We start from the raw sequence: 22,003 nt of genomic DNA on the forward strand, positions 1-22,003 counted from the left end.
AGTCTCTACCTCTTTGAATTAAAAATCAAAGGCAAGGTTTAAAACATTTTTATTTATTATTTATTTATTTATTTTGCTTATTGGGTCACATCCGGCGATGCACAGGGGTTATTCTTGGCTTATGCACTCAGGAATTGCTCCTGGTGGTCCTTGGGGACCATATGGGATGCTGGGAATCGAACCTGGGTCGGCTGCATGCAATGCAAACACCTTACCCGCTGTGCTATCGCTCCAGCCCCTAAAACATTTTAAAGAAGTGCAAGAATTTCATAATAAATAGATTTGATAAGAAATAATTTTTTAAAATTTAAAATTTAAAAATTGCATCTTTTCTAAGCAGCCAAATCTGTAATACATGTGATACCACCACCTACTCTATTATATCTATTACACATTAGATATAAAACCTGAAAATTATTCAGTAACATAACAGTATAAATTCTGCTTCAGGGAACCTGTGCCTACTCAGATGATTATTGTTTCAAGGGAATGAAAGGATAGATAAGCCATGAAAATTTAGAACTAAAAAAAGGTTATTTTTAGTTATCTTAACAAGAACAAGCTGTTTGGGATTGGTCATAAAGGATGCTTTCAGTTTAAACTGGAGAGTGGAAACCTTATAATTAATTTTTTTAAAAATAACTGCAAGAGCCAGTGCACCAAAACACTAAATGTGGAATAGAATATAAAACATTAGAAGAGAAAATGACTTCTGGAATACAATGAGAAAAGTTGGCTGTACTCAGAGTATGTTGACCCTATTTTCTTTAAAACAGAGTTTCAAATATATCAAACAAACAGAAGAAAAAATAAACTTTTGGGGGGGGAGTTAGGGATGGAGAGACAGGAACGTAGTAAATAAAAATGTCCTCTAAGAAAATATGAGAATATAGGCAAAAATGGAGAATAGCAGTTTTAATCTTAGTTTGGGAAGTAGTTGTAATAATCAGAACATGAGATAATAACTGAAATTGAGAAATAGAACTGAAAAAATATACTTTATATATGTCATGGCATTTTGTTTAAAGTATGACAATCTGGAGGGCATAATGAAATCAAGTCAAACTCAATCTAGTTTATAGTGCTTAATGACTGGTGTTGAAGAAGTTCTCTTTGAATACTAGGTGAATTGCCACTATTAATATTGCAGTGAAGCATAGACTATGACATTGACCTAGTAAAAGTTAAGTGTTTTGTAGCATGGTGGAAACTTTTATAAAACTTCATCGTTCTCCAGACTTTTTAATCCATATTTTTTTCTCATAATATTATAATATATTTCTTTATAATATTATTTTCCACTACAATTTATTGAAAGAATGGTCAGAAGCATATCCTGAATACTTTGTAATATGTACCCTAAAAATGTTCCCGCCCAATTTTACTGCATTATAACCCATCTAATGTTTGTGAACAGAATGTTTGTGCACAGAAATTATTTTAAAATATTTAATTATTCTTCGTCTGTAAATTAGGAAACCTAAAAGGTGTTTAAATTTTGTTTTGCAGTGATCGGCATGTTGGTAAAATTTATTCCAAGTCCTCTTCTTTTCCGGATTATGTCAGAAAGTCTTTAAAGAAGCTTGGATTAGATGAATCCAAGGTCAGTGCATAACCATCTATTATTTTTGTTAGAAACAGAATTTCTATGAGGTGATGACTTAGATAACACAAAATTATTTGCCTTCTAGCTTTCTTTTACTTGAGAAAAAAACATCTAAATTATATTAAAGGCAAGTCTTCAATCCCTTTGTTCCCTTCACCTTCCTATGACCTAACTATCACTATGTAGAGGTTGCTGTCATATACCTCCAAAAGTATTTCCCTTTTAGATTTCCTCAGGGGAAAAACAGTAAGCCAATTTAATATTCAAATCAAAATAGAGTTAATAAGATAGGTCACAGATAATAAAGCAATTTTCTCAAGTGAGAGACAATGGTTTTAATTTTAAACTGTACTTATTTAAAAATTGTATAATTAAAATGAAAAAGCTCCTTATGCTGAACAGTAGAATTTTGGAAAGTGGTAATAACATTGTAGGAGGTCCAAGCTAATAATCGAGCACATACTGTTAAAGACAAAAAACATAAGCTGGTTGACAAGCAGTAATAAATATTTTAACACTGATTAAAAAAAACTCTCAACATGAGTCAAACAAATTATTAAAATATTAAGTTTAGCTTGAAATTGCCCTAGTGATTTGAGTTGATTATGAATTGAAGTAAAAATAGATGGTTAAAGTCATGGAATGAATTTCTTGAAAGAGAAAAATAGAACATGTAGTTGAATTGTATCAATGGTTAAGGCTATTATTATCATTGTACTAATTTTCCATTTACTTCTTCCCATTTACTTGTTATTTAAAGTAACTGGGCTGCGGCTTTTGGCAGAAATGTGACTGAACTATGCATTAAGCTACAGCACTGTGCCCCACCGGTGGGAAAGGATGTTTGTCCCTTCTGACTTTCTCCCTCACAGCAGCATGGTGGCCGCCACCTCAGAGCCTATTGGACAGCCAGATATGAGCCAGTAGTGACGGGGCAACTGGGCCTCATGGGATGGGGGGTGGAACCAGCCCATCCTTCCTGCCCCACCAAGACCATGAGTTGCCCTCCACTAGCGGCGCTCTGGCTTGGCCATGGCCCCAGAGGCACATGGACCAAATTCAGAACCCAGCGTCTTTTGGCAGAAATCCCTCCAGACTTAATTAGTAAAATATCAGAAATCCAAAGTCGCACAGCCACAATATATCATATGCTCTTCATGACCAGCAATAGAAAACAAATTATTTAACAATGCCTTTTCAGTGGATCTGATTGTTGGGGGGAAATTCCAATAATAATTGTGCATCTTTTGTCAAAATAATGAACGTAATCAAAGTAGAGCGTTGAGTGGAAATCTCCTCACAGGCGGGGGGGGGGGGGGGGGGGGACAGGAGATATATTGTGGTTCTTGGTAGTAGAAAATGTGTATTGGTGAAGGGATGGGTATTTGATCATTGTATGACCGAGACTTAAACCTGAAAGCTTTGTAACTGTTCTCATGGTGAGTCAATAAATAAATAAAAATAATAAATAATAAAGTAACTGGGCTGTCACAAATCACTTCCTACACCCTCACAGTGTCCCATAGTAGAGAGATAGTACCGAAGGTAGAGTGCTTTGCTTTATTGATTGCTGACCCTGGTTTGATCTCTGGAACCGAATATAGCACTCTGCACCACGAGGAATAATCCCTGAGCACAGAGCCAGTAGTAAGTACTGAGCAATGCCAGGTACGGCCCCTGAACAAACAAAAAAAATTGAGTATAATTAAAAAGACGTTCTTCGGCCAGAAGGATAGTTCAGAGGTAAGGTGCATGCCTTGCATGCAGCCAGTCTAGTTCAAATCCCTGACACCACATATGATCCCCTGAGTGAAGCCAAGAGTGATCTCTGATATACTCTGAGCACAGTCAGGTGTCACCCAGATCCTGCCTCCTCAAAGAAAGTTGTTCCCTAATTGATAGGAAATATAAGAAAGATTCAGTGAGGCAATACAAGTAAAATATTGAACACAATAAATGGTAAGTAAATAGGGCTAGTTTTTATTGTGTTTTGTATATATACTAATCATAATAGCATTGTAGCACTGTCCTCTACTCTTGGTAGCTTGCCGGGCTCTCTGAGAGGGACAGAGGAATCAAACCCAGGTCGGCTGCATGCAAGGAGCTGGAGCAGTAGCACAGCGGGTAGGGCGTTTGCCTTGCACGCAGCTGACACGGGTTCGATTCCTCTGTCCCTCTCAAGCTACCGAGAGTATCCCACCCACACAGCAGAGCCTGCCAAGCTACCTGTGGCATAATCGATATGCCAAAAACAATAACAACAAGTCTCACAATGGAGACATTGGTGGTGCCCAGTTGAGCAAATTGATGAACAACAGGAGGACAGTGCTGCAGTGCTACTATTCATAATAGCACCATTGCTTTGACTTCTGTATTTTTATTTAGTCATCAAAATGAAGATTCTTCCAGGTTAGTATAAATAAGTCAGTAGAGAGTTATTGGGGCCAGAGAGATAGTAGAGATAGGATGTATACAATACCTGCCTCGCCAGAGATAGCTTGGGTTTTATCCCTAAGACTATATATGACTGTCCCTGAGCATAAACATGACTGATTCCTGAGCATGGAGCTAGGAATTTGTAAACCTTCAGCACTTCCAGGTGTGGTCCAAAAGCCAAAAAAAAATAGGAGTTAACCTATTAATATATCAAACTCATCCTCCTTCTAATGAGTCTCAAATAGAATGTCTCTTTATTGTATGTCTCAATTTTATGTCACTTTACTATCAGGAATACAAACTTAAGCATTATTTTTCACAAATGAAGAGCTGAAAATCCTTTGCCAAAAATCAAACAGTGAAAATCCAAAATGAATTTTACTTACCCTTTCAAAGGGCTTTATATTCACAGCAATATCTTTTTTGTTTTTGGACCACACCCTAACATGCTCAGGGGTTCCTTCTGACTCCAAGCTCAGAAATCATTCCTGGTGATGCTCAGGGGACCATATGGGATGCTGGGGATCAAACCTGGGTGACTGTATGCAAGGCAAAAGCCCTTCCTGCTGTATTAGTGCGCTGGCCTCTCTTAGTAATATCTTCAGTGAGAACTGTAGCAAATGTTCCTTAATATTACATGTTAGATTATTAATAAGGCTATACTTAAACCATATGTGATGGTTACTCTAGGAAGGATATCATAGTACTATCTCATAGTTTTTATACACACAAATACCATTGATAATTTCATTATTTCCAGTTTTATTATCTAGAAAATAAAATTCAGAAAAATTAACAAGTTGCTTTCCTAAAGTCAAAGAGCTAGTAAGTAATAGAGCTGGAACTTGATTCAAATAACATTGAACCCTCTAGTATTGATTATCACTAAACTAAAAAGTAAAATTTTAAATAAAAAGAAAAGAGAAGTATAGATATGTATCAGCATTAATACAATCTTAACCAATTCACTGTATTAACTAATAAAAATATAAGTGATGAATAATTTTGTCATACTATTATGTAAGCTCATTATAAACAAATAAATTGATAAAATAGGTTAGAAAGATAAAGAAGACTCTCAAGCTGAAAAACTTTAGGAATGGGGACATAGAACAATATAATAAGGTGCTTTTAATGGATGTGGTAGTGAAAGGAAATAAATATATATGATTTGGTGGGTTTCTTTTTATTATTATTATTAGCAATAATTGGGAGAGTTTTATTTATCAAACCAGAGTGTCTGGAAATTGGATGCTATGCCTGTGATCTGGTAGAAAGTCAGAATTTTACCATTTCTTTTCCACATCTTGACTATAATTGCTGAAATGAAAGTTCTAACCACAAGCACCTAAGAAAGTATTTGTGTGTAATTTCTTTTGCAAATGACATTTGCCCATGTTATCTAGCTACTGATCTCAGTACTTGGGATTCAGCCTCTTTTTGTTTTGTTTTGGATCTGCTCTCAACCATGCTTAGGGCTTACTTTGACTCTGAGCTCAAGGATCTTTTCTGTCAGTGTTGCGGGGAGGGGGGGTGGGTGGAGGGGTTGCTATATGTGCTGTGAAGTCAGTGGGATACAAGACAAGTGCCTTAACCTCTGTCTATCTCTCTGGATCCTTAAGTTATTTAAATGTAAAAATATAAAATACTAAAAATACTTTCAAGATTTTTGACTTAATTTGCAATCACTTATTTAAATACTTTTGCATATTATTGAAAGAACAGAAAGCTTGCTTATGGGTTCCTAATCTCTTGAAAGTATAAAGCTTTATGTTGAAAATTGTTTAAGCAAGTGAAATCCCAAGAAAATCTTAATTGATCTTTGGGTAACTTGTTAGTGACAAGAAATCATATTAATTATGTGGAAGTGGACAGATCATTCTCACCATTCCAATGAAGGCATGAACTGAAAGTGTAGAATGTATAAGTGCCTTCTCCAGAACATGAAAGATTAATCCATAGGACAGTCAGTGGTGAAATACAACATTGGACATTATCTGAAACTCAGCACTTTTTTTTAAGTCCAATAGATTATTTTTAAGTTTCAAATTTTATTTTATTTTAAGCACCATGATTTACAGTATTGTTAATGGCAGTGTTTCTTATATAAATCACTTCAGCACCACACCCTCCACCAGAATGCAGACATTCTTTGTTTTTTAAAAAAAGTTCAATAGATTTTTTTTTAATTTTAAAATTTTATTTTAAGCACCATGATTTACAGCTCTGTTAATGGTGTGGTTTCTTGTATAGATCATTCCAGCACCACACCCTCTGCCAGAGTGTCTGCTTCCCACAACCATTGTCCCAGTGTCCCCGCCAACCCCCACCTCAGCATGCTTCCTACTGAAGACTAGTCCTTGTTTGCTATAACCTTTGTGCATTCATAGCCCTACTATGTTTCTTTATATCTCACATGTGAAAGAGAGAACTCTTTTTCCTCTGACTAACTTCACTCAACATGATACTCTCCATATCCATCCTTGCAGCAGAACATTGCATGGTTTTATCTTTTTTTATAGCTAAATATTCCATTGTATATATCTAATATGTTTTCTTTTTCTGGTCATCTGTTCTTGGACAGATGTTTGTTTCTAGATTTTGACTGTTGTGAACAATGCTGTAGTGAACATAGAAGCACAAATGTTTTTCCTGAATTGCTGTTTTGGGTAGATGCCCAAATATGTCATTGCTGGATCATAATGGGACCTTAATTCATAGTTTTTTGAGGACTGTCCATGTTGTTTTCCAAAACTTCTGGACCAGTCAACAATCTCACCAGCAGTGAATGAGGGTCTTTTTCGCCCCACATCCACGCCAGTGCATCAGATCGTTGAAGATGTCTCTAGATTCAGTGTCATGAAGTGTTCTGCCCATTTTTTAAATATAATTTATAGATTCAGGTCTAATATCAAGGTCTTTTATCCATCTTGGCTTGACTTTTATTCATGGTATTAGGCATCTGAATTTTTTTTTTAATGCTACTGATGTGTTTTCCAAGCACCATTTGTTTAAAATGCTTTCCTTGCTCCATTTTTTTTTGCTCCTTTATCAAAGATCACTAGTCCATACACCTCAGAATCCATCTCTAGATTCTCAATTATATTCCCTTGATCTAAGAGTCTGCCTTCATTCCAGTAACATATTCTTTCAATTACTGTAGCCTTATTGTACAGTTTGAAGTTGGGGAAAGTAAAGCCTCCCATCTTCTTTTCTAGGATTTTTTTTTAGGTATTCGGGGGGGCAGGGAGAAAGGGTTATTACCCCATGTAAATTTAAAATCAATATATTTTAAATATCAATATATTTTAAAATTTACATTAAAAATTCCACAGGTATTACCAAGATTTTCTAGGGACAAAATCAACCTCAGTGAAGGTCCATTGTCTTTGAACATTTGTATTCCTAGTAGTTGTTTGAGCAATCATTTTGATGAGGAAAAAGAGCCCTTACCCATGTTTCAAACAGGCAAGTTTCAAGCAGGCTTACACCAGAGAGCAGGATCTGCCAAGGGGCATCTGGGTCTGGAAAACAGCATAAACATGGAGTGCCTTCAGGATGTCCTTGAGACGGTCATGGTCTCGCTTTGTAACTTTGGTAACCTGGAAACATATCCCAAATGTGCTGATGTCCTTGAGGTGGACAAAACCCTGCTTCGCAAAATAACATGATTTGGAATTTCTGTTTCTTACTCTCCTGCCAGCTGCCTCCTCATACCCCAACCCCATCAGATATTCTATAAAACAGAGCTCTTGTCTTATTCTGAACCCAGTTCTTTTAAGTGTGTGAACTCTGCTGAGTATGCATGCTCACAATAATATACCAGTGTTTTCTCACTTTTTGAGGCCTGTTCCTTGGTTTTTAACTGGCTTTTTGTGAGAATTTCCATAACCTAGCATTCCCTTAATATGACTCAGGTGTCTGTTGTTTTGTTGTTTTTATGTCATTTTACACATTGCACCCAGAAACATGAAACGGGGAGGTGGAGAAGTTTTGCTTTTTTTTTTTTTATGTTCTGAAGACATTTTAGTTCAAAATAATACATTTGTTGATCTTTTATTTTGCCTAGCTCTAACTTTTTGAGGTTAACACTGTTTCATCCCTGCATATAATACAGGTTTGTTTAAGAAACTTTTCAGATTCCACAGTAAAGCCTAACCCTAAGACAATTGAGAATAGTATATCGTGACAGAATTATTATCTGCTTTTTACTAGCAAGTATGAAGTTTATAATATATTTCTTAAAATGAAATGTTACAGTAGTATGATTCTTGTAAAGTTGGATTGCTTCTTTGTAAAACATCTTTATAGAACTTTTAAATTATCTCAATATCAAAAACGCAGTGGTTGTCTTTAAATCTAAAAATGATTAGGTATCCTCAGATTATCTATCATCCCTAACTTTGGAATGTTTTTGGCACCAAATTTCGGAAAATATATAGAATTATTGTTCAGGCTTCCTGTTTCTTTTATGTTCCAGAAAAGTTTACTTTTTTAAGTTAATTCATGTTTTGTTGTGTTTTGTTTGTTTTGTTGTCTCCATCATGCACATACTGTGGGCAGACAAATGCACGATAATATGAACACTCGCAACTGCACATATGCATTGAATTTTCAAAATATTACGACTGGTATGATTTGTTAGATAATGAATGAACTGAAATATTTGTCCTTAAGCAGAGTGAAATGAGAACAACCTCCATTCTAGATATTGTGGTATTATTTGTCTTATACACAATAATAAATTTGCTTACATGCAATAAATGAAGTTAAGGTCAACAAACACAAAACAAACAAACACTGTCCTCCCGTTGTTCGTCAATTTGCTCGAGCGGGCCCAGTAACGTCTCCATTGTGAGACTTCTTGTTACTGTGTTTGGCATATTGAATACTCTCGGTAGCTTGTCAGGCTCTCCGAGAGGGGCAGAGGAATCGAACCCGGCTTAGCTGGGCTGGCTGCACACAAGGCCAACGCCCTACCGCTGTGCTATTGTTGAAAAATTCACCTAAATATAATAAAACTGATGATGGTTCCAGAGTGATAATACAGCAGGTAGGACACTTGCCTTCCACACAGCTAGCCAGGCTGCAATCCTCTGCAACCCATATGGTCCCCAAAGCCCCGCCAGGAGTGATCTCTGAGAACAGAGTCAATAATAAGTGCTGAGCACTACCAGCTATGGCTCAAAAAATAAGAAAAAAATTATAAAAATATTTTACAAATTTAAAAAGTTAATAATTTGATAGAAAGTAGCAGCTATACAATTGAATGGGCAAAGTTAACAACTAAGTTAGAACCTTGGTAGAAGCAGATAATGAATAATTTTCTTTTAATCCTTAGATATTTTATTGTAATGGACCAACAAATACAAAATTTTTGAAACCATAATAATGTGTTTATCAGTCAATCCTTTTTTGAAGAATCTCCCATGTGCCAAGAGTATTTTAAATACTGAAATTACAATAATTAAGCCATAACCCATAAAAATAGAACAATTATTATAATAGACTATGAACCTAAAACAATCGACACATATAGAAAGTAGTTTCCTTTTCAATGCCATACTAGATCAGCTTTTTAAAATGTGTTTACCTGGGGCTGGCGAGGAAGTACAACAGGTAAGGGTGCTTGACTTGCACATGGATTGAGCCCTATCTGTCAATGGTTTTTTAGGCCCAACCGCATGTGGCCCAGTGCATGCTTATGCCCCCACCCTCAAAGAAAGTGTTTATAAATTGTCAGTTGCCAATACCATGAACAGAAACTTCTTATATAATAACTTCCTGTTCCAGGTTCTTGGGTATAAGTGTTCCAGTTTTATTTTGGAGACTAGTTTCTTTTTCGAGAAAATATTCAAAACAACTTAATTGGAAGTTTATCCTAAAATTTCAGCAGTGCTTGGAGAAATAATATCTTAGGAAGGTGATTTAGGAAAGTTAACTGTTCTGGGAACTAAGCAATAATTTATCCCCCATTTCAAGAACTGATTACTTCTTATCTTTTTTTTACTAGGACCTTAAAAGCTAATTTCCTTGGTTGAATATCATTTTTCTTTATATTTGTGTCTAGCTGAATACTTTAGTACTGTATGTGGCAGAACTCTAGAACTTAAAGGAATGGCAAATAGAGTTATCCAAAGAAATGAATCAATAAGTGTCAGTGATGATGAATTACTATATGCTTTTAATCTTCTTTAATCTGGTAGAGGACAACCACACACACCATTCATGAGAGGCATATGTACTCAGTGCCATATGATGGGAAGTTTCTCCTGTTCTTTAAAGGAGCTCTTTTAATGCTTCTTGCAAAATGGTTTCAAAGGCTGTGAAATCCCTAAGCTGTTGCCTGCCCTTAAAACTGTTTTTAAGTTCCCTCACATATGAATAATTATCTTGCTGGATAGAGTATTCTTGGTGAGGTGTTCATTTCCTTGAGCTTTTAATACTGCTTTCCTGCTGTATTCTTCTGGCTGCATTCAGAATTCTGTATCTTTGGACTTTGTCATTTTGAGTATAATGTGTCTTGGAGTTTTCTTAATTGAATCTATTTTTCATTGGGATCCTTCAGTACTCTTAGATCTCAGTGTCTGTAATCCTCAACTCTGCGAAGTTCTTATCAATGATTTAACTGTTGTTTCTTCATCATATTGGCCTTTGTGTTCTTCAGGAACTCTGATGATTTTTATATTGTTCCTCTTGAACTCATGTCATAGTTCTCTGAATACTTTAGTACTACTAGAAAGGAGATTTACAAAAGAAAATATTCAAAACAATTTTTAAAAAAAATTTTATTAGTGAATCACCGTGAGGTACAGTTACATTCAGACTTACAGACTTTTATGCCTGCGTTTCAGTCATACAATGACCGAGTACCCATCCCTCCACCAGTACCCATCTCCCACCACCAATGAACCCAGTATCCCCACCACCACCCCCACCCCCACCCCCACCCCGTCCCCTCTACCCTATCCCGCTTCTGTGGCAGGGCATTCCCTTTTGCTCTCTCTCTCTCTCTCTCTTCTTGGGTATTGTGGTCTGCAATAGAGGTATTAAGTGGCCATCATGTTTGGTCTATAGTCTACTTTCAGCCCGTATCTCCCATCCCGAGCAGGCCCTCCTAGCATCCTTTACTTGGTGGTCTTTCTCTATCTGAGCTGCCTTTTCCCCTATCATGTGAGGCCGGCTTCTAAGCTGTGGAGTAATCTTCCTGGTACTCCTGGTACTTCCTGGTACAAGAATCTCTACGATTCTTGGGTGTTAGTCTCCCATTCTGTTACTTTATATTCCACAAATGAGTGCAATCTTTCTATGTCTGTCCCTCTCTTTCTGACTCATTTCACTTAACATGATACTTTTCATGTTGATCCACCTATATAAAAATTTCATGAATTCGAAACAATTTAATTGAAAGTTTACCCTAAAATTTCAGCACATTTCTTTTAAGGCTTTTTTCAACCTTCTGCTGTTTCCTCGCAGTTTGCTCCTTCTCGTCTTGGAGCTCCTTCATCTTTTGCTCATTTTCTGTTATTTTATTGTTCAGAGCTTCTATTGACTTTTTATATCACCTACCATTTTCTTCATTTCTGACTATAGTAGTTTTTTATCTTGACTCTCATACTTTCTTGTGCTTTGCTGACTACTTCTGCTGGTACCTGCAGCAGTTTATCTTCCATCACAGAGTCATCTTCAGGCGTTAAGTGTCTAGTTGTCCCTTTGATTCAGTTTTAATGCTTTCTCATCTACTTATAGTCTATCATGTGTTTGGGATTCTCAGTAGAACCCTTACTCTTGCTTATGTCCACCCTGCCTTGTTGGATTTTGAATCTACAACTACCTTTGAGTTTCCTATAGAATTGCTTGAATGTTCCACATTTTCTTGATTTTCCCTGATGGCTAAAATCTAACTCTGCTTTTAACTTTTAATGGACATACTGTCCACATGATTCTAGGTATTCATGCACTATCTATGTTAAATCACATCATTAAAAATCTATACTCCCCTGTTTATAGCCACTATAGCTACTGGTATTCCTCCCTGTTGGGATACATTTAAATACTACAATTAAATACCTTTTTTTTATATAGAAGAAAAGTGGCCATATGATTGCAAGAAATAAAAACTCAGGATTTGGGAGAAGGGTATTCTAGAAATACATATATAAAGATTGAGATTTCCAAGTTCCATAAGAACTCTTAAAAGAGAAGTACAATGTAATCTCCTTATGACATATTTTGTTAATGGTATCAGGGTTCAAAACAACCAGAGTGAATTGTTACTTTCTGAGCAATACATATTGCTTTCCCCTTTAATCCTTTTCCAATATTGTGTTTTAAAAGAAATCTCAATCTTTTCAGTTACAAACTGCTTCACTATTTATCCTAAATCATAACATTTTAAATATGCACAGGAGATAAAATCATGTTTCCATTAAGCAATAGAATAAACTCATGTAATATATGTCTAAGCCTAGCCACTAGTTTCAGTGTCACATTATTTTGGATTATTAGAATTGAAGTATACAAACTCTGAAAATAATTATAATGAAATACATGATTGTTACTTATCAATATTAAGGGTTTATATGAACTGACAATTTTTTCTCTGTTTATTATGCTCTTCAAGTAGTACCAACTTAATTTGTATTTCCATTTCTAAAGGTAAATATTAAAAAATATGGGGAGAACTTATATATTATATTCCTTTCTTTTAAGGAAAATGTTGTATGGTTATCATACTTAAACCTTAATTTCAAGCTTTAGCTTAAGAAGATTAGTTGTTTTTTTTTAAAATTTTTATTAGTGAAACACCATGAGGTACAGTTGTAGACTTACAAATTTTTATGCTTGGATTTCAATTATACAATGATCAAATACCCATCTCTCCACCAGTGCCGATTTTCTACCACCATGGGTCCCCGTATCCCTCCCACCACCCATCCCACCCTGCCTCTGTGGCAGGGCATTCCCTTTTGTTTTCTCTCTTCTTTTGGGTGTTGTGGTTTGCAAAAGAGACATTGAGTGGCAATCATGTTTGGTCTATAGTCTACTTTCAGCATGCTTCTCTCATCCTGGGAGGATCCTCCCAACACCCTTTATTTGGTGCTCCCTTCTCTCTCTGAGCTCCCTTTTCCCCTAGCATGTATGGCTGGCCTCCAAGCCATGGAGCAAACCTCCTAGTACTAATCTCTACTATTCTTGGATGTTAGTCTCCTATTTTGTTAGTTTATGTTCCCCAGATGAATGCAATCTTTCTGTGTCTATCCCTTTCTTTCTGACTCATTTAGCTTAACATGATACTTTCCATGTAGTACCACTTGTATGTAAATTTTATGACTTCATCTTTTCTAACAGCTACATAGTACTCCATTGTGTAGATGTGCCAATTAGTTTTACACCTGATTACTAAATATCTAGAAGAAAAATATTTATGAAGTTACCTTTGCACCATACTTCAGAAAACTCACAATATACTTTTATCTTTTGAATAATCATGTGAATAACTTCCTCTGTTGACACAAAACTTCAGGATCACTTCAGCCTCAAAACCCTGAATTCGTTGTTCCCTGTTCTTTAGGCACAACCAGCTCATAGAACTTACCTCCGTTTCTAGTTCTTTTAGCCAATTCTAACCTAATCAAATCTGCACCCTCAGTTTAACCATACAATGTCAACTAATTCCATTGCTAATCCATCTTCTGATCATCTAACATTGAGAGGAGATTGACTAAACAGTTGTGTAAGTTACAATGTGGTCCATCTTTGCTAGTTTAGGTTCCTATATGAATAAAAGTACAATTGTAGGGCTGGAGAGACAGTGCAGTGAGTGGGTAAGGCACTTGCTTTGCACTCAGCAGAACCAGGTTGCATTCCAGCACCACATGTAGTCCCCTGAGCACAGAGCCAGAAGGGACCCCTAAGGTGTACCCCATGCCCCACAAATACCCCACCCCCACGAAAGTACAAATATAATAGAAAATTAGAGACAATTCTTATTTTCCATGGAAACAATTTCGAAATCATTTGTTCTTGAGAACACAGGGCACAGCTTCCCATTTGTTATATGTGGATGGTGCTTAGGTACTTTCTTCCAGAGTCTACAGTACGGAAAGAGGCAGAGAGGAAATTTACTGTGAGGCATCCTGAGGCTTATTCTGTTATATAACTTTCAGCCAGAAAACGACAGTCAATGAGACTACCATATTAATAACTTGTCCCCTTGATAAGATATGAGGAACATGTCATTCCTATCCAAGACTCATATATCCAATCTAAATATGAGGGAAATATGTAAAAAAAGGTAAAGGTAAAGGCCCTCCCGTTGTTCATCGATTTGCTCGAGCGGACCCAGTAACGTCTCCATTGGAGACTTTGTTGTTACTGTGTCTGGCATATTGAATACGTCACGGGGAGCCTGTCAGGCTCTGCCGTGCGGGCAAGATACTCTTGGTAGCTTGCCGGGCTCTCCGAGAGGGGCGGAGGAATTGAACTCGGGTCGGTTATGTTGGCTGCATGCAAGGCAAACGCCCTACCGCTGTGCTATACTGTAAAAAATACTCTACAAAATATCTAACTTATCTCCACAGAAGTCTAGTTAAAAATAAGGTGAGTCTGAGAAGCTAACAAACAACACTACTCACAAAAAAAAAAAAGACTTACCCTGAATCAAATCTTGGAACTGGAAGAGGGTATCTGGTTAAAACTAAGGAAGTCAGAGTAAAATATGAACATTAGCTAATAATAGTATATCATTATTCGTTCACTAATTTCGATAAGTAACAATATTATCATTAAATATTAATATAGGAAAAACTATCAGATATGAACACTCTTTGTACTTACTGTCTTTGCTACTAAATAAGATGTTAATTGTATGATATTAATACACAGCCATTATTAGTATTTTTGAATGGGGTTAAGGAGCTTAGGGTTGGTTATTTCTGTTTATTTGTTTGTTTTTGGCTTTGAGGCTCTCTCCAGTGGTATTCAGGGGCTACTCTCAGCATGGTGCTCTGAAGTTTCTCCTGGTGGTCTTCAGGGGACCATGTAGTACTGTGAATTAAGTCTGCGCTGCAAAATATGCTCCTCTGAGTATTGAGTTATCTTTACAGCCCACTGGCCCTTACTATGTTGGACCACTTTGTTAAGTGTTTTTATTATCAAATGATTTTGAATCTTATACTGTCTTTAAATTTTCACAAAAATCTAAAATATAAATTTACTTTAAAAAATGTCTAAGATAAATCTATAGACCTTTATGTCAGTTATTTGACCCCCCCAAAAAAAATTTATATCATTTCTACATGGGCTCTTCTTTAAGGGAAAAGATTCTTTCTGAAATGCTACACTATAAACTAGATAAGACAAAACCTCACACTTTTTTTTAAAGTGCAATAATAAAAGAGTAACTGAAAAAATAATAAATGTAGACATTTTCTTATAAATCTGCGTACAGATCCCTTAAAATTTTTTATTTTTTTTTAAATTTTTTTATTTTTTATTTATTTTTTTTTATTAGTGAAACACCATGAGGTACAGTTGTAGATTTACAAATTTTTGTGCTTGGATCTCGGTCATACCACGATCAAATACCCATCCCTCCACCAGTGCCCATTTTCCACCACCAGGATAATATCCCTCCCCCCATTCCCCCATCCCCCCCTGCCACTGTGGCAGGGCATTCCCTTTTGTTCTCTCTCTTCTTTTGGGCGTTGTGATCAGCAAAAGAGGCATTGAGTGGTGAACATGTTCAGTCCAGTCTACTTTGAACCTGCATCTCCCCTCCTGGGAGGATCCTCCAAACACCCTCCACTTGGTATTACCCTTTCTATCTGAATTGTCCTTTCCCCTAGAATACCCAGCTGGCCTCTAAGCTATGGAGTAATTCTCCTGGTGTTGATCTCAGCTATTCTTGGGTATTAATCTCATATTTTGTTACTTTATATCCCCCAGATGAATGCAATCTTTCTATGTCTATCCCTCTCTTTCTGACTCATTTCGCTTAGCATGATACTTTCCATATTGTACCACTTGTATGTAAAGTTCATGACTTCATCTTTTCTAAGAGCTACATAGTACTCCGTTTTGTAGATGTACCAAAGTTTCTTTAACCAGTCATCTGTTCTTGGGCACTCAGGTCTCTTACAGTTTCTGGCTACTGTAAAGAGTGCTGCAATGAACAAACAAGTGCAGATATCACTTCGGCTACACATTTTTTGCCTCTCTGGGATATATTCCCAGGAGTGGTATCTCTGGGTCAAATGGGAGCTCAATTTCTAATTTTTTGAGGAACATCCATACTGAACCAGTCGGCATTCCCACCAACAGTGAAGGAGTGTCCCTTTCTCACCACATCCGCGCCAGCAACGGTTGCTTTTGTTCTTTTGAATGTGGGCCAGTCTCTGAGGTGTGAGATGGTATCTCATTGTGGTTTTGATCTGCATCTCCCTGATGATTAATGATGTAGAGCATTTTCTCATGTGCTTTTTTGCCATTCGGATTTCTTCTTTGAGAAAGTTTCTGTTCATTTCATTGCCCCATTTTTTGATGGGGTTGGATGTTTTCTTCTTCTGGAGTTCAACCAGTATTTTGTATATCCTTGATATCAACCCCTTGTCAGATGTGTATTCGGCGAATATCCTTTCCCATTATGTAGACTGTCTTTGTATTTTGGTCACTGTTTCTTTGGAGGTACAGAAGCTTCTTAGTTTAAGATAGTCCCATTTATCTATCTCTGTTTTCACTTGCTCAGCCAGTGGCGTGTCGTCTTTGAACATACCATTAGCCTCAATGTCATGGAGGGTTTTGCCAACTTTGTCTTCAATGTACCTTATGGTTTCTGGTCTGATGTTGAGGTCTTTAATCCATTTTGATCTTACCTTTGTACATGGTGTTAGGCAGAGTTCTGAGCCCATTTTTTTGCATGTAGCCGTCCAGTGATGCCAGCACAATTTGTTAAAGAGGCTTTCCTTACTCCACTTCACATTTCTTGCACCTTTATCAAAGATTAGATGATCATATGATTGAGGGGAGATATCAGTGTATTCAACTCTGTTCCATTGGTCTGCAGTTCTGCCTTTGTTCCAGTACCATGCTGTTTTGATTATTACCGCTTTGTAGTAAAGTTTGAAGTTAGGGAGGTTGATTCCTCCCATTTTCTTTTTCCCAATAATTGCTTTAGCTATTCGAGGGGGTTTATTGTTCCATATAAATTTCAGGAGTGTTTGCTCCATTTATTTGAAGAATGTCGTGGGTATCCTTATAGGAATTGCATTGAATTTGTACAGTGCTTTTGGTAGTATTGCCATTTTGACAATGTTAAGTCTCCCGACCCATGAGCAGGGGATGTCTTTCCATTTCCTCATGTCCTCTTTTATTTCCTGAAGTAGCGTTTTGTAGTTTTCTTTGTACAGATCCTTTACTTCCTTAGTTAAGCTGATTCCTAGGTACTTGATTTTCTGGGGCACAATTGTGAACGGGATTGATTTTTTCATATAGCTTTCCTCTCTCTCACTGTTTGTGTATAGGAAAGCCATGGACTTTTTGGTATTGATTTTATAGCCTGCAACTTTACTATACAAGTCTATTGTTTCTAGGAGTTTTTTGGTGGAGTTTATTGGGTTCTCTAAGTATAGTATCATATCATCTGCGAATAGTGAGAGCTTGATTTCTTCCTTTCCTACCTGAATGCCCTTAATATCTTTTTCTTGCCTAATTGCTATTGCAAGTACTTCCAGTACTATATTGAACAGCAGTGGAGAGAGTGGGCATCCTTGTCTCGTCCCTGATCTTAGAGGGAAGGCTCTCAGTTTTTCCCCATTGAGGATGATGCTTGCTGTAGGCTTGTGGTAGATGGCTTTAACTATGCTGAGGAAAGTCCCCTCTATACCCATTTTGGCTAGGGTTTTCATCATAAAGGGGTGCTGGATCTTGTCAAATGCTTTCTCTGCATCTATTGATATGATCATATGCTTTTTGTCTTTTCTTTTGTTGATATGATGGATTATGTTGATTGATTTCCGAATGTTAAACCATCCTTGCATCCCTGGGATGAATCCTACTTGGTCATGGTGTATGATCTTTTTGATGAGTAGCTGGATTCTATTTGCTAGTAGTTTGTTGAGGATCTTTGCATCTGTGTTCATCAGGGATATCGGCCTGTAGTTCTCTTTCTTTGTTTTATCTCTGTCTGCTTTTGGTATCAGTGTGATATTTGCTTCATAGAAACTGTTCGGAAGTGGATTTGATATTTCAATTTCATGGAAAAGCTTAAAGAGGATTGGGAGTAAGTCTTCTTTAAAGATTTGGAAGAATTCACTGGTGAATCCATCCGGGCCAGGGCTTTTGTGCTTGGGGAGACTTTTTATTACCATTTCAATTTCCTTGATGGTGATAGGTCTGTTCAGGTATTCCAGGTCTTCTTGGTTCAGCCTTGGGAGTCTGTAGGAGTCTAGGAATTTATCCATTTCCTCGAGGTTTTGATGTTCCGTGGCATAAAGCTTTTCAAAGTACTCCCTGAGGATCCTTTGAATTTCTGTAGTTTCTGTTGTAATGACCCCCTTTTCATTTCTGATTTGGTTTATTAGGGTTTTCTCTCTCCCTTTCTTTGTGAGTTTTGCTAGGGGCTTATCGATTTTGTTAATTTTCTCAAAGAACCAGCTCTTGGTTTCATTGATTTTTCGGATTGTTTTCTGGGTTTCCATCTCGTTAATCTCTGCTCTGAGTTTTATTATTTCCTTCCTCCTGTAAGGGTTGTGCTCCTTTTGTTGTTCCTTCTCCAAGTTCTTAAGCTGTGAGGTTAGTTTATTTATGTGGGCTCGCTCCTCCTTTCTGAGGAATGCTTGTAGGGCTATAAAATTTCCTCTTAAGACCTCTTTTGCTGTGTCCCATAAGTTTTGGTAACTCGTGTCCTCATTTTCATTTGTTTCTAGGAATCTTTTGATTTCCTCTTTAATTTCCTGTCTAAGCCACTCGTTGTTTAATAGCGCACTGTTTAATTTCCATGTGTTTAATTTAGTTTTCTGTTTTTGTGTGTGATTTACTTCTAATTTCAGCGCATTATGGTCTGAGAAGATTGTTGATACAATCTCTATCTTCTTAATTTTATGGAGGCATGTTTTGTGGCTCAGCATGTGGTCTATCTTGGAGAACGTTCCATGTACGCTTGAGAAGAATGTGTATTCAGCATTTTGTGGATGAAGTGTCCTGTATATATCTACTAAGTCCCTTTCTTCCATTGTTTCCCTCAGATGAAGTATGTCCTTGCTAAGCTTGAGTCTGGTTGATCTATCAAGAGGTGACAAAGCGGTGTTTAAGTCTCCCACTAGTATTGTGTTGCTATTGATGTCTTTTTCCAAATATATGAGTAATTGTTTTAAGTACTTTGCTGGTCTCTCATTAGGTGCATATACATTTATTATTGTAAGTTCTTCCTGTTGTACAGATCCTTTGGTCAATAGTAAATGGCCTTCACTGTCTCTTATGACCTTCTTCACTCTGAAATCGATGTGGTCTGATATTAGGATAGCTACCCCAGCTTTTTTCTGGGAGCTGTTTGCCTGTAGGATTGTTTTCCAGCCTTTGACTCTGAGTCTGTGTTTGCTTTGACTATTGAGATGTGTTTCTTGCAGGCAGCAGAATGTTGGGTTCAATTTTCTAATCCATCCTGCCACTCTATGTCTTTTAATTGGTGCGTTTAGCCCATTGACATTGAGAGAGATTATTGTTATGGGATTTTGTCCCATTGTTTCGTTGAAATTTGGTGTATTTGAGAGGCCTGTCTTGCCTTAAAGTAGCCCATTTAGTTGTACTTGTAACCATGGTTTTGAGTCTATGAAGTTCCTGAGCTGTTGTTTGTCTGTGAAACGGTGTGTTGTTCCTTCTATTATGAATGAGAGTCTCGCTGGGTAAAGTATTTTTGGAGAAGCATTTATTTCATTGAGTTTTTTCACTATGTCCCACCACTGTTTTTGGGCCTTGAGGGTTTCATCAGAAAAATCAGCTGTGAATTTTAAGGATGCTCCTTTGTAAGAGATTTCTTTCTTCGATCTTGCTGCTTTCAGAATTTTGTCTCTGTCTAAGGTTTTGGTCATTTTGATCAAGATGTGTCTTGGGTTATTTTTATTCGGATTTCTTCTAGCCGGTACCCTTCGGGCCTCCTGGATGTGGTCACAAGTTTTCTTCAGCTCTGGAAACGTTGTAGCAATGATTTCTTTGACAGTTTCTTCTTCATCAAGGTTTTCTTCCTGTCCCTCTGGGACTCCAATAATTCTTATGTTACCCCTCTTGGCTTCATCACGATCTTCTCTTGCCATCTGTTCTTGAACTGTGAGTCTCTTTTCCATTTTCTGCTCTTTTCTGACAAGACTCTGAACTTGATCTTCGAGCTCACTGATTCTGTTCTCAGCCGCTGTTACTCTGCTGCTGAGGCCTTCCACTGTGGTTTTCAATTCGGCTACCAGGTTTTTCAGGTCCGACATTTCCAATTGCATTTTCCTCATTTCTGCCTTCAAATCCTCTTGTCTTTTATTGGCATTGGTTTCCATTGTTTCTTTTAGTTCCCTAAGCATCCTGAATAGCTCCATTCTGAATTCCTTGTCAGAGAGGTTGTCTAACGCTATAGTACTGTTGGTGTCTTCTGGGCTAGCCTCGTGAATAATCAAGTTTGGTGGGCTTTTGCGTTGCTTTACCATTGTGACCAGTGTGGTTTGGTCCTTCACACTCGCTGCTACTGTTCTGGTTGAGTGAGGAGAGACTGCCAGGAGCCGTTCAGCTTTGTTGCTGCTAGATGCGCCTCTTCTACCTTTCTGAGTCTAACCTTCTTCTGAATCAGGCGTTATTCTTTGTTTTATAACTGACATTGAGTGAAACTTTTGGAGGTGTTGCTATTTACTACTGAGCTTGTATAGCTATTTTCCAACAGAACTTTTGTTGGAAATGGAGTAGGCGAGTGGGATTTTGTTGAATTGTAGTAGAAGAGGTGAGAAATTTTGGTTGGTATTAGGTAACAAGTTGATGAAAGGGATGAAAGGATGAAGGTCCAAATTGCTTGGAGTGAGTGATATACCTGCGGCCGCGTAAGCGGCTGGCCCGGAAGCAGGCCACGCCCACTTTTAGGAGGCCACGCCCCTTTCTTTGAGGCCACGCCCCTAGCCAGTCCCAGGCCAATCCCTCCCAGGATCCTGGGATTCGCGCTGTCCTCCTGCGGGGCTCGCTCGGAGGGCGGCGCGTGTGCGGTCAGGGGTGGGGCTCCGCTGGGCTCATCCAACCCACCTGGATTCGGGGGCGGGTGGGCTGCTGTGTGCGCCGGTCCGGAGCTGGACGCATGCTGGGGCTGGGGGCTGGGGTCCGCACTGTCCTCTGGCAGTGGGGCTCGCTCCGCGGCCAAGATTTTTTATTTTTTATTCCATCTTTAATTTGTTTTCACCACATAATGTTTGACAACAATTTCTTCTGGTGATATTCACACTTTGGTGGAGGTCACTTATAGAAAGAACTTCCACTGTAATACATTCCACTTTTATGGCTATGTCTCACTACAATATAAAAAAAAGTCTCAATATAACATTCAAAACAAATACAGTTGACTCTGTCAGCATCAAATTCAACAGGTGGGACAAGAAATGTGAGCAGCCTAGAAAGTGTACTCTTCACCACAGGTACCTTACACTCTGGTGTCATGTGTTTCCAAGTAGTAAACAGAAAGTTATACTTGTTAAGTGGATATTAAAGGAAATTACTTTAAATGTAAATTTATGTCCCTATTGTGTTTTTTTCCTGCCTTTGAAGTATTCTCTAGGATATAAAGTTTTAGATAATATCATTTTAAATCTTAAGTTTATAAAAAGCAGTGTGATCTTTTTGATGTTCCTCAAGCTTGGAGAAAAGTGAAAAAATAATACTTCATGGTTCTTTGAAATTAAACAATATTGATTCTGTGTTATGATGTTTTAATTGAATTATATT

The 22,003-nt window shown here is 37.5% G+C and overlaps 1 protein-coding gene across 2 annotated transcripts in view; it reads left to right on the forward strand.

Annotated features, from left to right (window-relative positions):
• Nucleotides 1-22,003, forward strand: part of METTL25 (methyltransferase like 25) — a 107,013-nt gene that overhangs the window by 82,302 nt on the left and 2,708 nt on the right. For both annotated transcript variants that reach the window (XM_056116371.1, XM_056116378.1), the window contains one exon: nucleotides 1,510-1,603. In XM_056116371.1, the coding sequence (XP_055972346.1) occupies nucleotides 1,510-1,603 (94 nt within the window). The remainder of the gene's footprint in view (nucleotides 1-1,509; nucleotides 1,604-22,003) is intronic.

This window comes from Sorex fumeus, unplaced genomic scaffold (genome assembly GCF_029834395.1).
Source record: "Sorex fumeus unplaced genomic scaffold, SorFum_2.1 ptg000003l, whole genome shotgun sequence".
Lineage (NCBI taxonomy): Eukaryota > Metazoa > Chordata > Mammalia > Eulipotyphla > Soricidae > Sorex > Sorex fumeus.